The 17140-nt window shown below is 37.2% G+C and overlaps 1 protein-coding gene across 1 annotated transcript in view; it reads right to left on the bottom strand.

Moving 5' to 3' along the window:
- CFAP54 (cilia and flagella associated protein 54) overlaps positions 1-17140 on the bottom strand; it is a 142156-nt gene that overhangs the window by 26014 nt on the left and 99002 nt on the right. The window contains exons 46-54 of the mRNA XM_060777277.2: positions 13956-14022; positions 11401-11583; positions 10054-10140; positions 8802-8924; positions 8279-8332; positions 7897-8113; positions 5663-5766; positions 4427-4596; positions 2758-2854 (exon numbers count right to left, since the gene is read on the bottom strand). Of these exons, the coding sequence (XP_060633260.2) occupies positions 2758-2854; positions 4427-4596; positions 5663-5766; positions 7897-8113; positions 8279-8332; positions 8802-8924; positions 10054-10140; positions 11401-11583; positions 13956-14022 (1102 nt within the window). The remainder of the gene's footprint in view (positions 1-2757; positions 2855-4426; positions 4597-5662; positions 5767-7896; positions 8114-8278; positions 8333-8801; positions 8925-10053; positions 10141-11400; positions 11584-13955; positions 14023-17140) is intronic.

The raw sequence follows: 17140 nt of genomic DNA, 5'->3' as shown, positions 1-17140 counted from the left end.
TCACTAGGTTCTTGTGGGGTTTTTTGGGCTATAGAGCCATGTTCTAGAGGCATTTCTCCTGACGTTTCGCCTGCATCTATGGCAAGCATCCTCAGAGGTAGTGAGGTCTGTTGGAATTAGGACAATGGGTTTATATATCTGTGGAATGGCTGGGGTGGGGCAAGGAGCTCTTCCCTGCTGCAGTTAGGTGTGAATGTTTAGCTGATCACCTTCATTAGCATTTGAAGGCCTGCCTGAGCCTGGGAAAATCTCTTGCTGGGAGGTGTTAATCTGTGCCTGGTTGTTTCCTCTTTGTTGTTTTGCTGTTATAATTTTAGAGTTTTTTAATACTGGTAGCCAGATTTTGTTCATTTTCATGGTCTCTTCCTTTCTGTTGAAATTGTCCACATGCTTGTGGATTTCAATGGCTTCTGTAGTCTGAAATGGTGGTTGTTGGTGTGGTCCAGCATTTCTGTGTTCTCAAATAATATGCTGTGTCCAGCTGGTTCATCAGGTGCTCTGCTATGGCTGACTTCTCTGGTTGAAGTAGTCTGCAGTGCCTTTCATGTTCCTTGATGCGTGTCTGGGCGCTGCGTTTGGTGGTCCCTATGTAGACTTGTCCACAGCTGCATGGTATACGGTAGACTCCTGCAGAGGTGAGAGGATCCCTCTTGTCCTTTGCTGAACGTAGCATTTGTTGGATTTTCTTGGTGGGTTTGTAGATTGTTTGTATGTTGTGTTTCCTCATCAGTTTCCCTATGCAGTCAGTGGTTCCCTTGATGTATGGCAGGAACACTTTTCCTCTGGGTGGATCTTCATCTTTACTCTCGTGGCTTGTTCTTGGTCTTGCAGCTCTTCTGATGTCTGAGGTGGAGTATCCATTGTCCTGGAGAGCCCAGTTGAGGTGGTTCAGTTCATCTTGGAGGAGGTGGGGTTCGCAGATTCTTTTTGCACGGTCTGCCAAGGCTTTAATGGTGCTTCTTTTTTGACTTGGGTGATGGTTGGAGTTTTTATGTAGATATCTATCTGTGTGTGTGGGTTTTCTGTAGACGGTGTGACCCAATTGTTGATCTGGTTTGCGGATGACTAGGACATCTAGAAAAGGCAGTCTTCCTTCATTTTCTTTTTCCATGGTGAACTGGATGTTTGGGTGGATGCTGTTAAGATGGTCCAGGAACCTGTTGAGTTCTTCTTCTCCATGGCTCCAAATGGTGAAGGTGTCATCCACATATCTGAACCATATAGTGGGCTTTTTGGTTGCTGTCTCCAGGGCTTGTTTTTCAAAGTGTTCCATGTAGAAGTTAGCTATGACTGGGCTGAGAGGGCTCCCCATAGCTACTCCATCTTTCTGTTCATAGAATTCATTGTCCCACTGAAAGTAAATGGTGGTGAGGCAATGGTGAAACAGAGCCGTGATGTCTTCTGGGAACCTCTGGTTGATGAATGCCATGGTGTCTGCTACCGGGACCATGGTAAATAGAGATACCACATCGAAGCTGATCAGTTTGTCGTTGGTATTTAGCTTGAGATTGCTGATTTTTTCTATGAAGTGGGCTGAGTGAACTTTAGATTCAGTTTGGTTATTTGGGATTCAGAAAATTGCATTGGCTAGACCACATCTGCTCTAGTTTCTGATATAGAGCATCCAGTAATCGCCATCTGCTCCCCCCAGAAAACCATATTTAATAATCTAGAACTAATGCAGTAGTAGTACTCTTTTGTGGGTAGTCGGCCTTTCCCCTGCCAACATCCGCATTACCTTGGAACTATAAGAGGGTTTCGTGAGATCAGTCAGTCTCATTGCTGCGTGGTTTTGAGGCAAAGATGTAGTAATGGTAAGGCCGCGGACCATATTTTCGTTCTTGTGAACAACTGGTGGTCTATGGACCACAGGTTGGGAACCACTGCTTTAAATCCTGCCTCCTGTTTTGTCACCTCCATGTTTCAAAACACTCCTGTTTTTCTACACTCCTGTTTTGTCCTGCTAGCCTCTGACTCGCTGTAGCTTAATGAAATAAAAATATTGACTCTAGAACCTGATCAGTAACCTGCTGGGCAGTGATCAAATGATCTGTTATTTTTTTCTCTTTTTCCTCACTCTGAAATGTAATCCTTGCTTGCTTCCTCTTTTTTCTCTGGAAACAAATGTTCTAATATTTAATTTAGATTTTAATCTTATTTTTAAGCCATTTCCATTTAATGATGCCATCCTTAGATATCTAAATTTCTAATGTAAAGGACATTTAGGCAGAAAGAGATGTATTTATTTACTTACTTTATTTATACCCCTCCTTTTTCAAGATAACCTACAAGCTCTAGCAAAAATTCAATGAGATAAGAAATCTTGACTAGCTGGCAAGGAAGGAAATGAAAATGTAGATGCTTCTCCTACTAATCTTTAGAATAAAAGGAAAATAATTTCAATGTGTTTCTGCTGTTTTCAGCATTGCATAACATTATATCAGCCTTTCTCAAACTTGGGCTTGCCAGATGGATGTATAAGACTTTCTATCATCTCTGGGCATCAAGTACACATGAAGGAGGACAGCAAGGTTGTAAAAGAGGTTTAATATCATAAATTGGTCAACCAAAAATCTCCAGCATGTATTTTATTTATTTATTTATTTTGCATATTTATATCCTGTCTTTCTCACCCCTGAAGGCTTACAACAAGCAAACATTTGAAGCCCTCAAACAGATTCACAAATAACAACTGCAATTAAAACAGTAATTAAAATATTAAATTATTAAAACATTCATTTAAAATCATGCATGTACCTCATGTTTTTGCACTGTGTTTTGAGATAAGTTAGACTTCTTCTTGAAAATATTTGCATTCTGAAGAATTTTTAACGCAGAAAAGGCTAAAGCAGCACTGCAATAAACAAATATAAAATTAAACATTAAAAGGTGTGTGCTTTATATTTTTACGAAACAATTTTAATAAATTTAATGAAATGATTCTAATACCCACATTACTAGATTTAAGCAGGGCATATCCAATCACATGTTCCCTTTCCCCTATTTTAATTATTTCCTTCGATAAACCACTTTAGTTGGTTTTAATATAAAACAAGAAATGGGAATGGAGTGAAGGAAATAACTGGTTGATTTTAGAATATGTTTTCATTGATTTCTATCCACCTGTTCAGATGCACTGATGGAATGAAGCCTTTATTTTTAGGATGTCCCCAGGAGTTGCTTGTCCTTGGCTATGGGTCACAGAAGACTAATCATAATGATCCATTAAAAACAGCAGTTTTATAAAAAGGCTGACATTTTGAGATACTGAAAATATATACATAAGTAGTGTGCTGAGATGGAGTCATGAGGATGAAAAATTCAATTTATTACAGATGCATTGCCAAAATTATAGTCTTCGTGGAGCTATGTTTAATTCCATTCTCTACCCCTAATTGCACAGTGGTGCAGGGAATTCTTGCAGCTCTACAAGTTTATACATGCCTTCCACATTGTCCTAACCCTTTTTGTTTGATATGATGCAAATGATTTGTACTTCATGAGACAAATGACTCACATTGAGTGGACTGAACAGGGATATAGGAGTGATGCATATATCTTGTTACATTGCATCTTGAAATTTCCAGTTAGAATTTCCTGGTGAAATATGGGATGAGAATTGTTTGGTCAGTAGTCCCTTTCCTTCCCTGTTCTCATCCTGTCACATCTTTCAGTTGTCATCTAGGTCTTGTGCAAAAAGAAGCAGCCCCACCCCATGAACCTAACCTCCTTCCATTCTTTTCCTTCCCTCCCTTTTCTTTCCTTCCCTCTCTTCCCTTTGGTGGCAGAGTAAGCGAACGTGCCCACATGATCCTGACACCCGTGACTCCTACCCACGCTCCTCCAGTTGCCATGAGTCTTTTTAAGTATTGTTTCCTTATAATACAATACAATATAATATAATATAATATATACTATATAAAATTTCTTAATTATAATATATAAACATTTAAGAATATATAATATATACATTTCTTTATTATAATAGATAAACATTTAATAATATATATATTAAGTATAATATATAATATATAAACATTCCTTAGGGCTCCACAAGAAACTTGCTTCAAAAATAGCTCCGCGGCTTAAAGTTTGAAGCTACATGAAGCTCTCATATTATTAATAAGCCAAGTTTTTTAAAACCATCACAAATCGACTAATTCCCCTCCTATTGTTTTATGGATGGTTTTATTAATCAATTTATTCATTGTCTTCCAAGAACACAAAATAGGGGAGGAAATGGGAAAAAAATAGAGTAACAGCATGAGATCAAATTACCATTTTCAGCTGCTCCTTGAATTGTTGCTCATTATGAAAACTGGGTTTGAAATAATCCAAAACAGCAATAATTGTATTACTGCACGGTGAATAATACAAATCAGAAACAATTGTGCTACTTTTTATTTACCTGAATAACTTTTTTTACCTGAATGCTGTCTGAAGCCTTTGTTGGGCAATAGCTGCAAGCTGAAGCTTGGCTTCAGTGATAATTTCTAATTCTGAAGCTGAACACTCATAAATCAATGTGCCATATTTACTTTGTATAGTATCAAGAACTATATTAATCCTTTCTTCAGCTTCTTCCAATAAAATTCCCTAAAACAATAAAAAAAATTATATCACTGATCTATTAATAACAAAAAAAACCCAATACTGGATTTAAAATGGCATGTTAGATGTAGCTGACATTCTACTGATACAATTGTGAATCTTTCACATAAATGCAATCATGAGGTTGTTTTGTCTCTCAAATTACACTGATACAATCAATAACTTAAAATCATAGTGTCCTTACTGTATATATACAAATGTGTTATTTACAGTGTATGAAAATATCACCCTATCAGTGATCAGTGTAAGTTTCTCAACCTGGGGGTCGGGACCCCTGGGTGGGTCATGGGGGGTATCAGAGGGGTGACCAAAAAATATCAGAAAACACAGTATTTTTGTTCGTCATGGGGGTTCTGTGTGGGAAGTTTGGCACAATTCTCTCATTGGTGGGATTCAGAATGCTATTTGATTATAAGTGAAGTATAAATCCCAGCAACTACAACTCCCAAATGTCAAGGTCTATTTTTCCCAAACTCCACCAGTGTTCACATTTGGGCATATTGAGTATTCATGCAAAGTTTGGTCCACATCCATCATTGTTTGAGTCCAGAGTGCTCTCTAGATGTAGGTGAACTACAACTCCCAAACTCAAGGCCACTGCGCACCAAAACCATCCAGTATTTTCTGTTGGACGTGGGAGTTCTTTGTGCCAAGTTTGGTTCAATTCCATTGTTGGTGGAGTTCAGAATGCATTCTGATTGAAGGTTAACTATAAGTCCCAGCAACGACAACTACCAAATGACAAAATCAATCCTCCACAACCCCACCAGTATTCAAATTTGGGTGTATCCGATATTTGTGCCAAATTTGGTCCAGTGAATAAAAATACATCCTGCATATCAGATATTTACATTACAATTCATAACGGTAGCAAAATCACAATTATGAAGTAGCAACAAAAATAATTTTATGGTTGGGGGTCCCCACAACATGAGGAACTGTATTAAGACGTCGCGGCATTAGGAAGGTTGAGAACCACTGCCCTATTAATTATTTATGTTTATACCTTCATATTAATTATGTACACTTCTATTTTGAACAATGCTATTACCTTCAGCATGCCCATATTTAAAACATCTTTGTTTCGTTCAAGCTCCACAACCATAACAATTGGTTCCCGCTTCAGATTTGTAAGTGCTGTCGGTAGTAGAAAACCTGTTTTTTTTAAAAAAAATACATTGTCAAATATGAGACAATTAAAAAATTAAAAGCAACTTAGCACTGATTTTTAAATATGAATTGTTCCATTATCCTGCAAATAGTCAGAATGCATGAGCTCTTTATCTGTCAGTTACTTTCAGTTATATGGAATCCATGTGAAAGAACATATGGCTGGTGGCTTATTACGTCACCCATTTATTTCTGAACACATATAGTGTAGTTGCCAGCAGTGTCTAAGTCTGCACCTTGCACATATGCAGTTTTAAAACACTTCTTGTATCAGCTGTATCTTCATCTGCTTTCCTGGAAAGCATAATACAGACTCTTGAGGTGATGGAAATGTGAAAGATGGAGCCAAGGCTCGGGAGATTTAATCACTGTTTTGCTTAACACAGATCCAAAAAAAAGGAAGTTGCAAAAGCTAGTCTTCAGCCAGCTGATTGGGTCATTACATTTTTGATTTCTATATAAGGAAGGGAAAATGTTATGGTTCTCATATACAGATACGGTGACCTGAAATATCCTTCTCTATATGAGGTCACACTGACTAAATGATAAGGTTGTGAAAATCTGGCAAATTTAAAAGGTTTCTGAATGCCACCTAGTGGCTGTTTTAGATATTTTCATAAATCTGTTAGCAACAGCCTGCAGCAAATGCTTCAGCTGTACTTCATAAAAAGGGGAAATCAGCCTGCCTTTTTAGCAAGGCTTACAAATGCTGATTTTGCTTGATGGATACTTTCCTTCCAATTTTGATTCTAAAAAACTAAATTGGGTTCATTAAGCATACTCAGTTGAAATCATTAAAAATGTTTATATATTTATACATTTTAATTTGTATTCTAATGCTTTTCTGTCAGGCTGCTATGGGTCCCCTTTGGGGAGATAAAGCCATTAAAAAGTTCAAGAAGAATTTGTTCAAGAGAAAAGGGTTAATACCACCAGTTTGTTGCATGGGGGGCCTGTGGCAGGATACAAAGCAATGGATTCTAATGGTAGGAAAACGACTCCATTAAACTTCCTGACAATAAGAACTGTTCGACACTGGAAGATGTTGCCTCATAGATTGGTGGAATCTTCGTCTCTAGAGGATTTTAAGCAGAGGATGGATGGCCATCTGTCGGGAGTGCTTTGACTGTTTGTTCCTACATAGCAGAATGTTGAACTGGATGCTTTGCGGTATCTTCAAACTCTATTATTCGAATTTGGATGCGGCCATATTATTGTTAATAATGTTTTAACTGCCTATTTATATTTAATGTTTTAATCAATATTTTAATTGTATTTTATTGCTATGTTGTGTGTTGGCATTGAATTGTTGCCGGTGTAAGCCATCCTGAGTCCCCCCTCGAGGGTTTGAAATAAATAAATAATAAATATGATTGTATGATTTCAATCTACTTCAGTTTTGCATTTCCACACAAAGCCCAGGGACATATTCTTCATGGAGTCGTACTATAATTCAAATGATCTTCTAATAATCTAGTAATCTAAAATTCTGAAAATGGCCAGATTCAGCCATAGTTAAGTTTTTCCAAATTCTATTTCAATGGGAATGATTTGAGAATGAGATTTAAAAGTTCTTATTTGTAGCAGGGCATATCTTTAAAAAAACACATTCTTGGCAAGATTAAAAGCCTTGGTAAAAACAACAGGAGCATTATGGCATTATAAGCTTTCTATTATTGTTGTTGTTGTTGCTGCTGCTGCTGCTGCTGCTGTTATTATTATTATTATTATATTTATACCCTGCTTTATCTCCCCAAAGGGGACCCATAGCAGCCTGACAGAAAAGCATTAGAATACAAATTAAAATGTATAAATATATAAACATTAAAACTGACTTAAATATAAACAGAACTAAAAAATTCAGTTAAAATCCATCAAAAACATATTAAAACTTTAAAACCACAACACCCCCTAACTAGATCTTAAACACCTTCACCTTTAAAGGCCTGTCTGAATAAAAAGGATTTTTATTTTCATCAGAAGGACAGCAGGGAGGAGGCTACTCTGGCTTCCCTGGGCATAGAGTTCCAGAGTTGAGGAGCAGTCACAATACTAATTTAAAACATATTAAGCTACTTTAAATTTTATTAAGCTACTTTTTATTGTTGCCAGTACCTTTCACAAATGCATCCGTGTTTTTTCCTGATCTTCTTAAGGTTTCAGTGTCTATACAATATGTTGTTTTCATCACTTTTTCAGGAAGACAATTTAATGTTGCAGATAAACAAATAATAAAATGTGTTTTTGCGAGCATCCATATATTAATTATTCGTGGATCACATGCTGATGCCCAATTTAAATTTACAGGCTTGTTGAACACATCTTCTATTGCCTTCAAAATTAAAAGAAAATGCTGGAAGTTATTGGATATAAAGTTAAGAAAAATGTAACGGATTTAATTTTAAGGGTTAGTCAAACGGGAGATGAATGTGCATAAATTAAGTTGGATTCAGCTTAATATATACATGAATCGCTTAGAAGACCATGTATCAATTACCTGTAGATTTCCATTTGTCAGGAGAGGTTGTGATGAATCGAACTTTGGAATGACCTAAAATTAGTAAAGTATAACCATGAGCAGTATATAACAGCAAAGCATTTGTTTTCAAAGGAATTTGGGGGGAAATGACAAAATGGCAAAACTTTTTTCTAACTTGGATGAAAATGTATAATATGAGCAAACTAATTTAACAGGTCTTATTATATTTTCACTAATAATCTGGTTATCAAGCATATCACTATTTTAATGTTGCATTCATTAAACTTGATATGGCAAGTTTTTGGCTAAATCTCAAAGGAAGAAATTAAGGCAACCCTATCACACAATGTTACCATTTAAACAAAGAAACAAACAAAGGTCAAAAGAAGAATAGACCTACTAAACTTTTCCTGGAAATGTATGTGACAAGTCTTACCGATAAAAGATACCCTGAAATTATCCAAACACTTGAGTGCAGCATACAAGGGATCAGTAATATCCCCTAGCACATAACTATTTAAAATGAAGCAATCAGTTTTACCGCGGGTTTTGGAGCTGGTTTATAGGTAGATGGTAGTTTCCATGGGATTTTCTCCCCACGGTTAAGAATGCACATTTCGTGGAAAGCATCAGAGTAAAATCCTAAATCTGTAAGTACGTGAATCTAAAAGACAATAGTTTAGGATTCATTATTAGCTTCCTGATAATGTTGACAAAAAGCCCTATTCAGAAAGGTTAACACAACTACTTATTTATTTATTTTCGATATTTGTACTCCACCCTTCTCAACCCCGAGGAGGACTCAGAGTGGTTTTATACATCGCCAATAATTAAATGCCATAAAAACATACAATTAAGTAAACATTTACGTTAAAAATCATAGAATTAGAACATCAATTACATCAGTTATTAAAATCACATCATCCAAGATTGTAGTCCAGAGCCATTTCAGTTGTCATTGCGCAGATTCTACATTCATTTATTACACTGTAGTGACTCTCCGAAAGCTTGGTCCCATAGCCATGTTTTAACTTTCTTTCTGAAGTCTAGGAGGGAAGAAGCTGATTGAATATGACTGGAGAGGGAGTTCCATAGCTGAGGGGCCACCACTGAGAAGGCCCTACCACTTGTCCCCACCAACCGTGCCTGCAAAGGAGGTGGGACTGAGAGCAGGGCCTCCCCAGAAGATTTTAACATCCAAGATGTTCATAGGGGGAGATGCATTCGGACAGGTAAGCTGGGTCGGAACTATTTAGGGCTTTATAGGATAAAGCCAGCACTTTGAATTGGGCTCGGTAGCAGACTGGCAGCCAGTGAAGCTGACGTTACAGGGGAGTTGTAACTAGCAACTTAAAACTGCCAGTGACATAATTAGTTTTAGGAATGATCTAATTTAGATATTTATTAATTAAATTTATATCTCTGCCAAACTAGAATGCAATTTAAATAAGAAAAAATATAACAGAAACATATTAAAAAAAACTTCAGCATAATTAAGCACTCCCCTTCAGCAATAGCACAACTTAAATGTCCAGAAGCTTTCCGCATTAAAAAGTATTGTAGAAGGACCCAAAAGAGAGGGCCAACCTATTTCTTCTGGCCAGAGTTTCTAAGGCCTGGATATGCTCTCTAAGAAAATACTCTGCCAAGCCCCATTGAAATCTCTCAAGATGGCAGGAGCAAGTAAAACACAGCAGTAGATATTTAACATGATGCAGATTTTATAACTGCATCATGTTAAACGATCACTGAACAATGCAATGTGTTGCTCGGCTATTATAAATGTTCATTACCTTGAGAATCCTGCCTTCAAGACATTTATTTGCATCCCGACAAATTTCAGAAACAAAGTATTGATATAATGTAAATAACGGCAATATCTGCAAAGAAGAAAGTTAGTTTTATGAATATTTGTTTCCAGGTATAATTGAGTATGTGTAAGAACAGTGTTTAAAATCTGCACAGAAAAATACAACATTAAACATAGGGGAAATAATCCCTTAAGAAATCGTAAATAACTCTCAGATCTGGGTATCTATTTTGGCAGATCTATTCCATTTCTGAGAAAGAAAGAATAAAAGTCTATTTCCTCTGAAAAACTCTACATTCTATCTATTAGAAGTGTAATATACTTTTGTAAAAATGTTTAAGGATGCAATCCTGAATGCCCTTATTCAACCAACTGGAATTTAGTACCTCAGTTTAGAATAATTTTAACCTAATCATCTGAAACCATCCTTTTCATGAAGCTACTCAGCTTTACACAAGAATAATTTTGAAAAATCTTTATGAACAGTATATAGAAAAATATCAAGTTGACAGCCATCTGGTTTCATACTTCATCAGGCCGTTTTAAACAGCTTTATACAGGAAGATAAACAGGAAAGGAAATGCAGCTGAGCAGAGGAAGAGAAGCGCAAGAGTCAGGTATGCTGACTAGTGAAGACACCGAGAAAGTTTGGCATACAAAATTCAACACCCTAAAGATGCAATCCAATGAACTTAATTGTGCATGTTCTCAAAGATGCAGCTGGATTTCCAAGGAAGTGCTAGTTGCTGTGGTTGACAACTCACTCTATATGGTATTAGTCAGTATAAGAAGCTGTCTACCCATACAAATTTCCAACTAACTTTAATTCTTATTCACTTTTATCTTATAACTGAAAATTGGTATTTGAAAATACTAAATGAATGGAAAAGATCCACAGCAGGAAAGGTTTTCATCTGTTTGTACTGAAAATTTCAAGAATAGCAAATATGTAACTTGGCTTATCCACCTGAGCCATCTGGATTCCATGACTACAGTAATAACAGGCTTTGTTCACAGGCTCTGCACCTGATCTCTGCTAGAGGTACATTAAAATGCTGACGATAAGGACTCACCAAAGGAAGAATTAATGGACAGATATAACTGTCATAAAAACATCTATAGAAGTTGGGACCCAAATTTTATGCAAATATTGTTAATTACCTCTACTACATTCTACGGGGCTTACTTCTAAGTAAACACCAACAGGGTGGGAACTTTAACCAAGCTTTGTGTGTCTGGGGATCTCTTCTGAAGGCAAAAGAGCTGATTCATCAAATGTATAGCCCAAGAGTAAAAATGCACATGACTTACATTTTTCATTAGTACTTACTATTAGATTTTGTTTGGTGTAGTGCAATTCATATAGAATGAAAGTCAAACTTGCAACAACATTTGCAACATCAGCTCTGTAGTAATCCGCAAACAAATCAATTCCAGGAATTAAAATATCTGTTTCATATTGTGCGAAGTCACAATCAGCTTTAGGATGTGGGAGTGAAACACTGAACAGAGACTGAAATTATTTTTTAAAAAACAGCATTTAAATTCAGTTCATAAGTGTACAAATTTAAAAAACAATAAATGTACAGTGGTTCATAAAGCAGCAGATAAAATATTAACATTAGTATTTTAGGAAAATAGAATTGTAACAATACAGAAAATATCTAGCAATATTATTTGTTTCTCATTTTTGGTTGTGATTTATTTTTCTTAATTATGTGGAGGCTAGCCTGTAATATTTTGCCATAATATGCAAACATCTATGTAATTCCAAGGAAAATGCACAACACTTTGCAGAGCACACTGTTCAGATCTTGCCTTGAATGCTCTAGTTTCAGTAGTTCTCCAAGTGTGCTCCGTGTAGCTCTTGGGGCTCCAAGAAGCATGCTCTACATTTTCCTCCTTCTCCCTCTCTCTCCAAGCCTTACTGTGGCAAGACATGTTCCCATTATGCCTAAATCAGCCTGTGGCAAGGCTGTTACTGAAAACCTTCCCTAACCTCACTCTGCTAGACACAGACCAGTCACCAAAATCTCATTCTTCAAGATTCTGGAGTGTGTAGCAGAGTCCCCAAGTTCCAAGCTCCTGGATGAAACAGGTTACCTAAATCCATTTCAATCTGGCTTCAGATCTGGTTATGAGATGGGGGCAACCCTGGTTGCCTTGACAGAGAGCTTACCAGGAACTGAACAGAACAAATGTGTCTGTTAATTTTGCTAGATCACTCAACAGCTTTTGAGATAATCAACCACAGCATATTTCCTGGATGAAACTTTGGGATGTTAGAAGATAATTTGGAGAATGCCTGTTCAACAACCTAGCTGTTGGCATATGGAGCTCCTCAGGACTTGAATTTTGACCCCCTCTGCATAAAACTGTTGTGATGTTATCTGGTGTTTTGGGGTCTGGTGTCAACAGTATGCTGGTGATATCCAGCTCAATTTGTCCTTTCCATCTAATTCTAAAGATGCTGTTTTGAATCACTCAACTGCTTTTAACAGTATGCTGGTGATATCCAGCTCAACTTGCCCTTTCCATCTAATTCTAAAGATGCTGTTTTGGATCTATCGGCTTTCCTTTTTCTGACAAGTAAAGATCTTTTAAGCGAGCATTTAGTAATTCATTGGTAGTACAAAGTTTTCTTTGCTATAAGCTACTATGGTTCTCATTTCAGGAAGAATATAAATCAAATCTCCTGGCAATCCCTAAAGCCAAAAGAGAAAGTATGGTGCTTGTCCTCATGTGGGACTTGTCTAAGTTCTTTATATTTTTAAATCCTGAGCAAGATTTGTAGCCAAAGTAAGTATTGGCCATAAAGGTTCTCTGCAGCTACTTGAAACATATTTTAACAGCCTACACAGTCCAGTCTATCAAGTTAGGTCCTTTGTAACCTTCTCAGAAAGGGGGACCTACACTTGAATCACTACCTGAAATGGGGGAGATGGGAATAAAAGGACACAGATGAACTTTCTCAATACAGGCCACTGTCTCCCCCACCTCAGCTACATATCCTTTGTTGACTCTGCCCGAAGCCTCTGCAGTGGCCATTGAGTAAGTCTTGTCCGTTCACAATATCTTGACATGACAGCAGTTACCCAAAGCACAATATGTTTTCAGAAGACTTCAATTCACAGCTCCTCCTCTGGGACTAGAAACTTTGCATATGTAAGCAAGTAAAGTACTAATCAGATAGTCCACACTGATCACCATTATCTGTCCATGGATACTGGTTCTAGATTCCTTTCTACTCTGATAGATGACAGGCACTTCTGTTGGATATGTGCACATGAACAACAGCAGGCTGCTCACAGAGATAACCTTGTAGCCTTCATATATAAAATCAGTACTAGGTTGCTTATTAATATCTGTTTTTCAACTGTTAATACATTTCAGGTTTTCCAGCAGACTTGTGTCTACAGATATCAGAACACCAAAATCATATTTTGTTCTTCTTATTTACCTTCTAGGCATTCCTGAACCTATCACAGTGTTTTCTTCAAAAGATTTGTTCAAAGAGATTTGCCATTGACTTTCTTTGAGACTGAGGAAGTAAAATTTGCCCAAGCCAGCCAAATTTCCATTGAAAAGTGGGGATTGAATCATGGTCTTCCAAAGTCCAAGTCCAGTACTCAAACTATTATATCAACTGGTATCACATTCAGTATATTGTTGCATGATACTCCATTTGCTATACACTTAGAGAGGGTAAAATATTTTAAATAACTTATATCACTTTATTATGTATTTCTCTTCAAATGTTTCCCAAAAGGAGAAGGAGAAGAACTCTGTGAGAGGTAAATTCTACATACTCCCCAAGTGAAACTTCACAGAGTATACATTCTCAAGACTTATCAGATGTAATCTAAATTAAAAGACATGAATTACCCTAAATAGAACAGCAGATAAAATGCAGGTTCTGGTTCTTAGTTTGATATCATGCAGTAACATGTGCCTAGGTGCAAAAAAAAAAAAGAAGAAAAAGAAGAAGAAGAAGGATAAAACACTTTACATTTCAATATCTCTACAATAACCAAAATTTAATAATTAGAAATTTGTTCTCTTCTACAGATTTCATCACATAATGATCAATTAGTATATTAGTATATTTTGCTCCATAGAATAACGTATTTATTGAAGGATCTCAGAATGTTAGATAAAAGACCCACAGCTTTCCAAACAAGTGCTGTTCAGGTTGGAAAGGTCTGTGGAAAGATAAAATACGTTTCATAAAACAGCCGATGTGACAAAGGCCAAACCTGCCGCTTCATAGACTTCTTTAGATAGCCATTAAATCTATGTGCTCTCTCCCAAATGTAATGAAAATTATTTTCGTGCACAGTGGAAAAGAGCCAGGAAAGGAAAGTGGGGGGGGGGGGGGGGGACCAGGCGTACAATTTGACCTTCCTCCTTTGTGGCAGTTGAAACATTAGCAAAGTGTACAGTAGTTTTTCTGTCTTGTTACTGGTGAAAATGCATAAGTGTCTAGAGCACTGTCTTTCAACTGCAATAGCTGAGAACAATATGGCTCATGTGAAGGCTGTTCTGAATGCTTCCTCCATCTGACTTGGCTCTGCTAATTCTTTCCACAAGCTCAAAGCCCATCTCAGAGGACATCATTTTGGGACAGCTGAAATGAGCTGCAATGAGGACTTTGAACAACATCTCCAATAACTACTTCCTCCACTGCTATAAAGAGTGGCAGCAACACTGTAATTAATTGTTGTACTTGAACATAAGGAATCTGTTTTGAAGGGGATAAACTGTAATTGCATATATGTTCAATAGAAAAAAGTTAAACTATTCTCATTATTTTTGGGTCCACCATGTTTGCTACCCAACATTTCTAAGTGAGATATTCTCATGGTTAGACCTGACTGGCGCAGAGAAAAGTGTGGTTCTTGGAACATGAGTGGAGAGCACAGCAAACAGAGTTACGGTGTGGTATACCCTATTATGACTCTCTGTTAGGGATTCCTCATCTTCGGAAGAGGAAGGGAAGCAGGGAAGTGCTCAGGAATTGGAGGGAGAAGAAGAATCAGACGGTGAGGGTTTGAAAGTGCTCACATTTCTAGAGAGACGAAAAGAGACAGAGCACAGACGGCATTCAGCTAGCATAGCTGCTAAAAGCACTGAGCTAATTGGGAGATGCCCTAGCACCTCCTGCGTGGGGAATTCAGGGCTATAAATCAGGAGCAGGAGCAGTCAGCTTTCGCTGGTAACAACGACTCTGATACTGATATATTCACTCCAATGGAACCTCCTTTGTGTCTGTTGCTAAGGACTTAGTTCATTGCCCGTTGTCTGATGGAAGACTGGTGTTTCTTTTGGGACTTTTTAAGAGACTTTAATTTGTGTCTGGATTAAGATCTCCTTGCTTTCTTTTGCACTTTTCAATTGCATTGGCTTATTCTTTGTGTTTGCTGAAGAAAAGCATTTCTCTTTTACTTTCAACATTGTCTAAAGGCTGTTTTCGAAAGGCAACTCAGAACACTCTTTCTCCTTCAAAACAGAAGGTCTATTCCCAGTTTAAAAGGTTACAGAAGGCAGAACTATCCCAAGCCCCTTCATTTCAGGGCAAACACCCAGGGTGGCTCCTTATGATGTAACAGGAGGTGGACCCTAGGAATATGACACAAAGCAGTCTATTATGTAGCCACGTAGAGTATGCAGTTCAAATAAAAACACAAGTGTAACAATGTGGAATGAATATATACAGAAAAAGATGCATGCTGGAACAGGCATATACATCTTCACTGTTGAAATTGTCTGCTTCTCTGTCTGAATGTATTAATTATTACTAATTAGGACCAATCATGTGTTCCCACACTGAATCCAACAACCAACACATCTCTTTGTCCTGTATAGTACCAGAACCAGGAAGGGAACTTAAGTGTAGAAGGTCATGGTGATGACAGCAGCCCTATATTAGGAATTCTGGAGCCAAATTGAATTAGGGTTCGGTCAAATTAGATTTTTGCTCAGAAAAGTAAAATCTATTTGGAGACAGCTAGAAGATTCCAGCAACTTCACGTAGCAAAAGAGAGTGAAGTAAATTTTCATTTTACACAAATCCAATACTGACTTAGTCCTCCAGGGCACTTTAGTCGTGATACTTTCATTCTCCTGTATCAAAAGTACGTATAAAGATCCTCCAAAGAACAGAAGCAAAGTCAGATGTTTATAATAAGGTTTCTCCACAGCAACATCCCTAGCACCAAAAGGTTCTTTGATGCAATGAGGAACAGATTTTCAAATACACTTTTATGTGCCCCCTTTCCCCTGGAAGAAGAGAAAATGTCTGAAGATATATTCTGTCTTCCTTGTCAAATTTTAGACTAGCTCCTGCTGCTTCCTTAACAGCTGGGTGGTCTTTTTGCTTAGTTTTTGCTACAATCAAGTTGAAATGCAAAACTCACAGAACTCTGTGTCATCAGCTTGAAAACAGCCAAGGAACCAATGGAGTAATGAGGCCATCTGGTGGTTCATAATGGATAGTAATAGTAGGAATATGCCTGGTTTTGGAGATAACTAAGAGAGTCATAGAATTGGAAAGGACTGCAAGGATAATCTTGTCCAACATCCAGTGAAGCTGGATAAAGCAGTCCTGAGAGATGACTATCCAACCTGTTTAAAGGAGAGTCCACTACACCACTGTCAAATAACTGTTCATGAAAAATTTGGCACTTTATGATATGAGACAATAAAATCGTTCAGGACCTCCATACCACAGCTCCCCAAATCTTTCAGTCTGATTTCTGTTTGCTAGCTTGCTCAAGATTTTCATTTTAGGAATTCTAGGTTTCTCAACAAACTAAGGGTTTCCTCTTCCTTGGCTCAGCTTCATCCTTCCTTATTCATTGTCCCATACTCTTAAACTTGTCTTCCTGAGTACCTTTACATCTCATGTTCTCACTTTTACATGTCCGTTTGATGTTGTTTTATAGTCTTGTCTATTTTGATTAGATTTATTGCTTGGTTTGCTTTATAGTATATTGTGGTTTGGTGATTTTATCTGTTTGCAATTTATCTGGATGATTTGTTTGCAACTGTATTGTACAGTTTTCTGAGTT

Source organism: Anolis sagrei, chromosome 5, assembly GCF_037176765.1.
Source record: "Anolis sagrei isolate rAnoSag1 chromosome 5, rAnoSag1.mat, whole genome shotgun sequence".
Classification (NCBI taxonomy): domain Eukaryota; kingdom Metazoa; phylum Chordata; class Lepidosauria; order Squamata; family Dactyloidae; genus Anolis; species Anolis sagrei.
The sequence above is the reverse complement of the archived record's forward strand: the minus strand, read 5'-3'. Positions and strand labels throughout refer to the sequence as shown.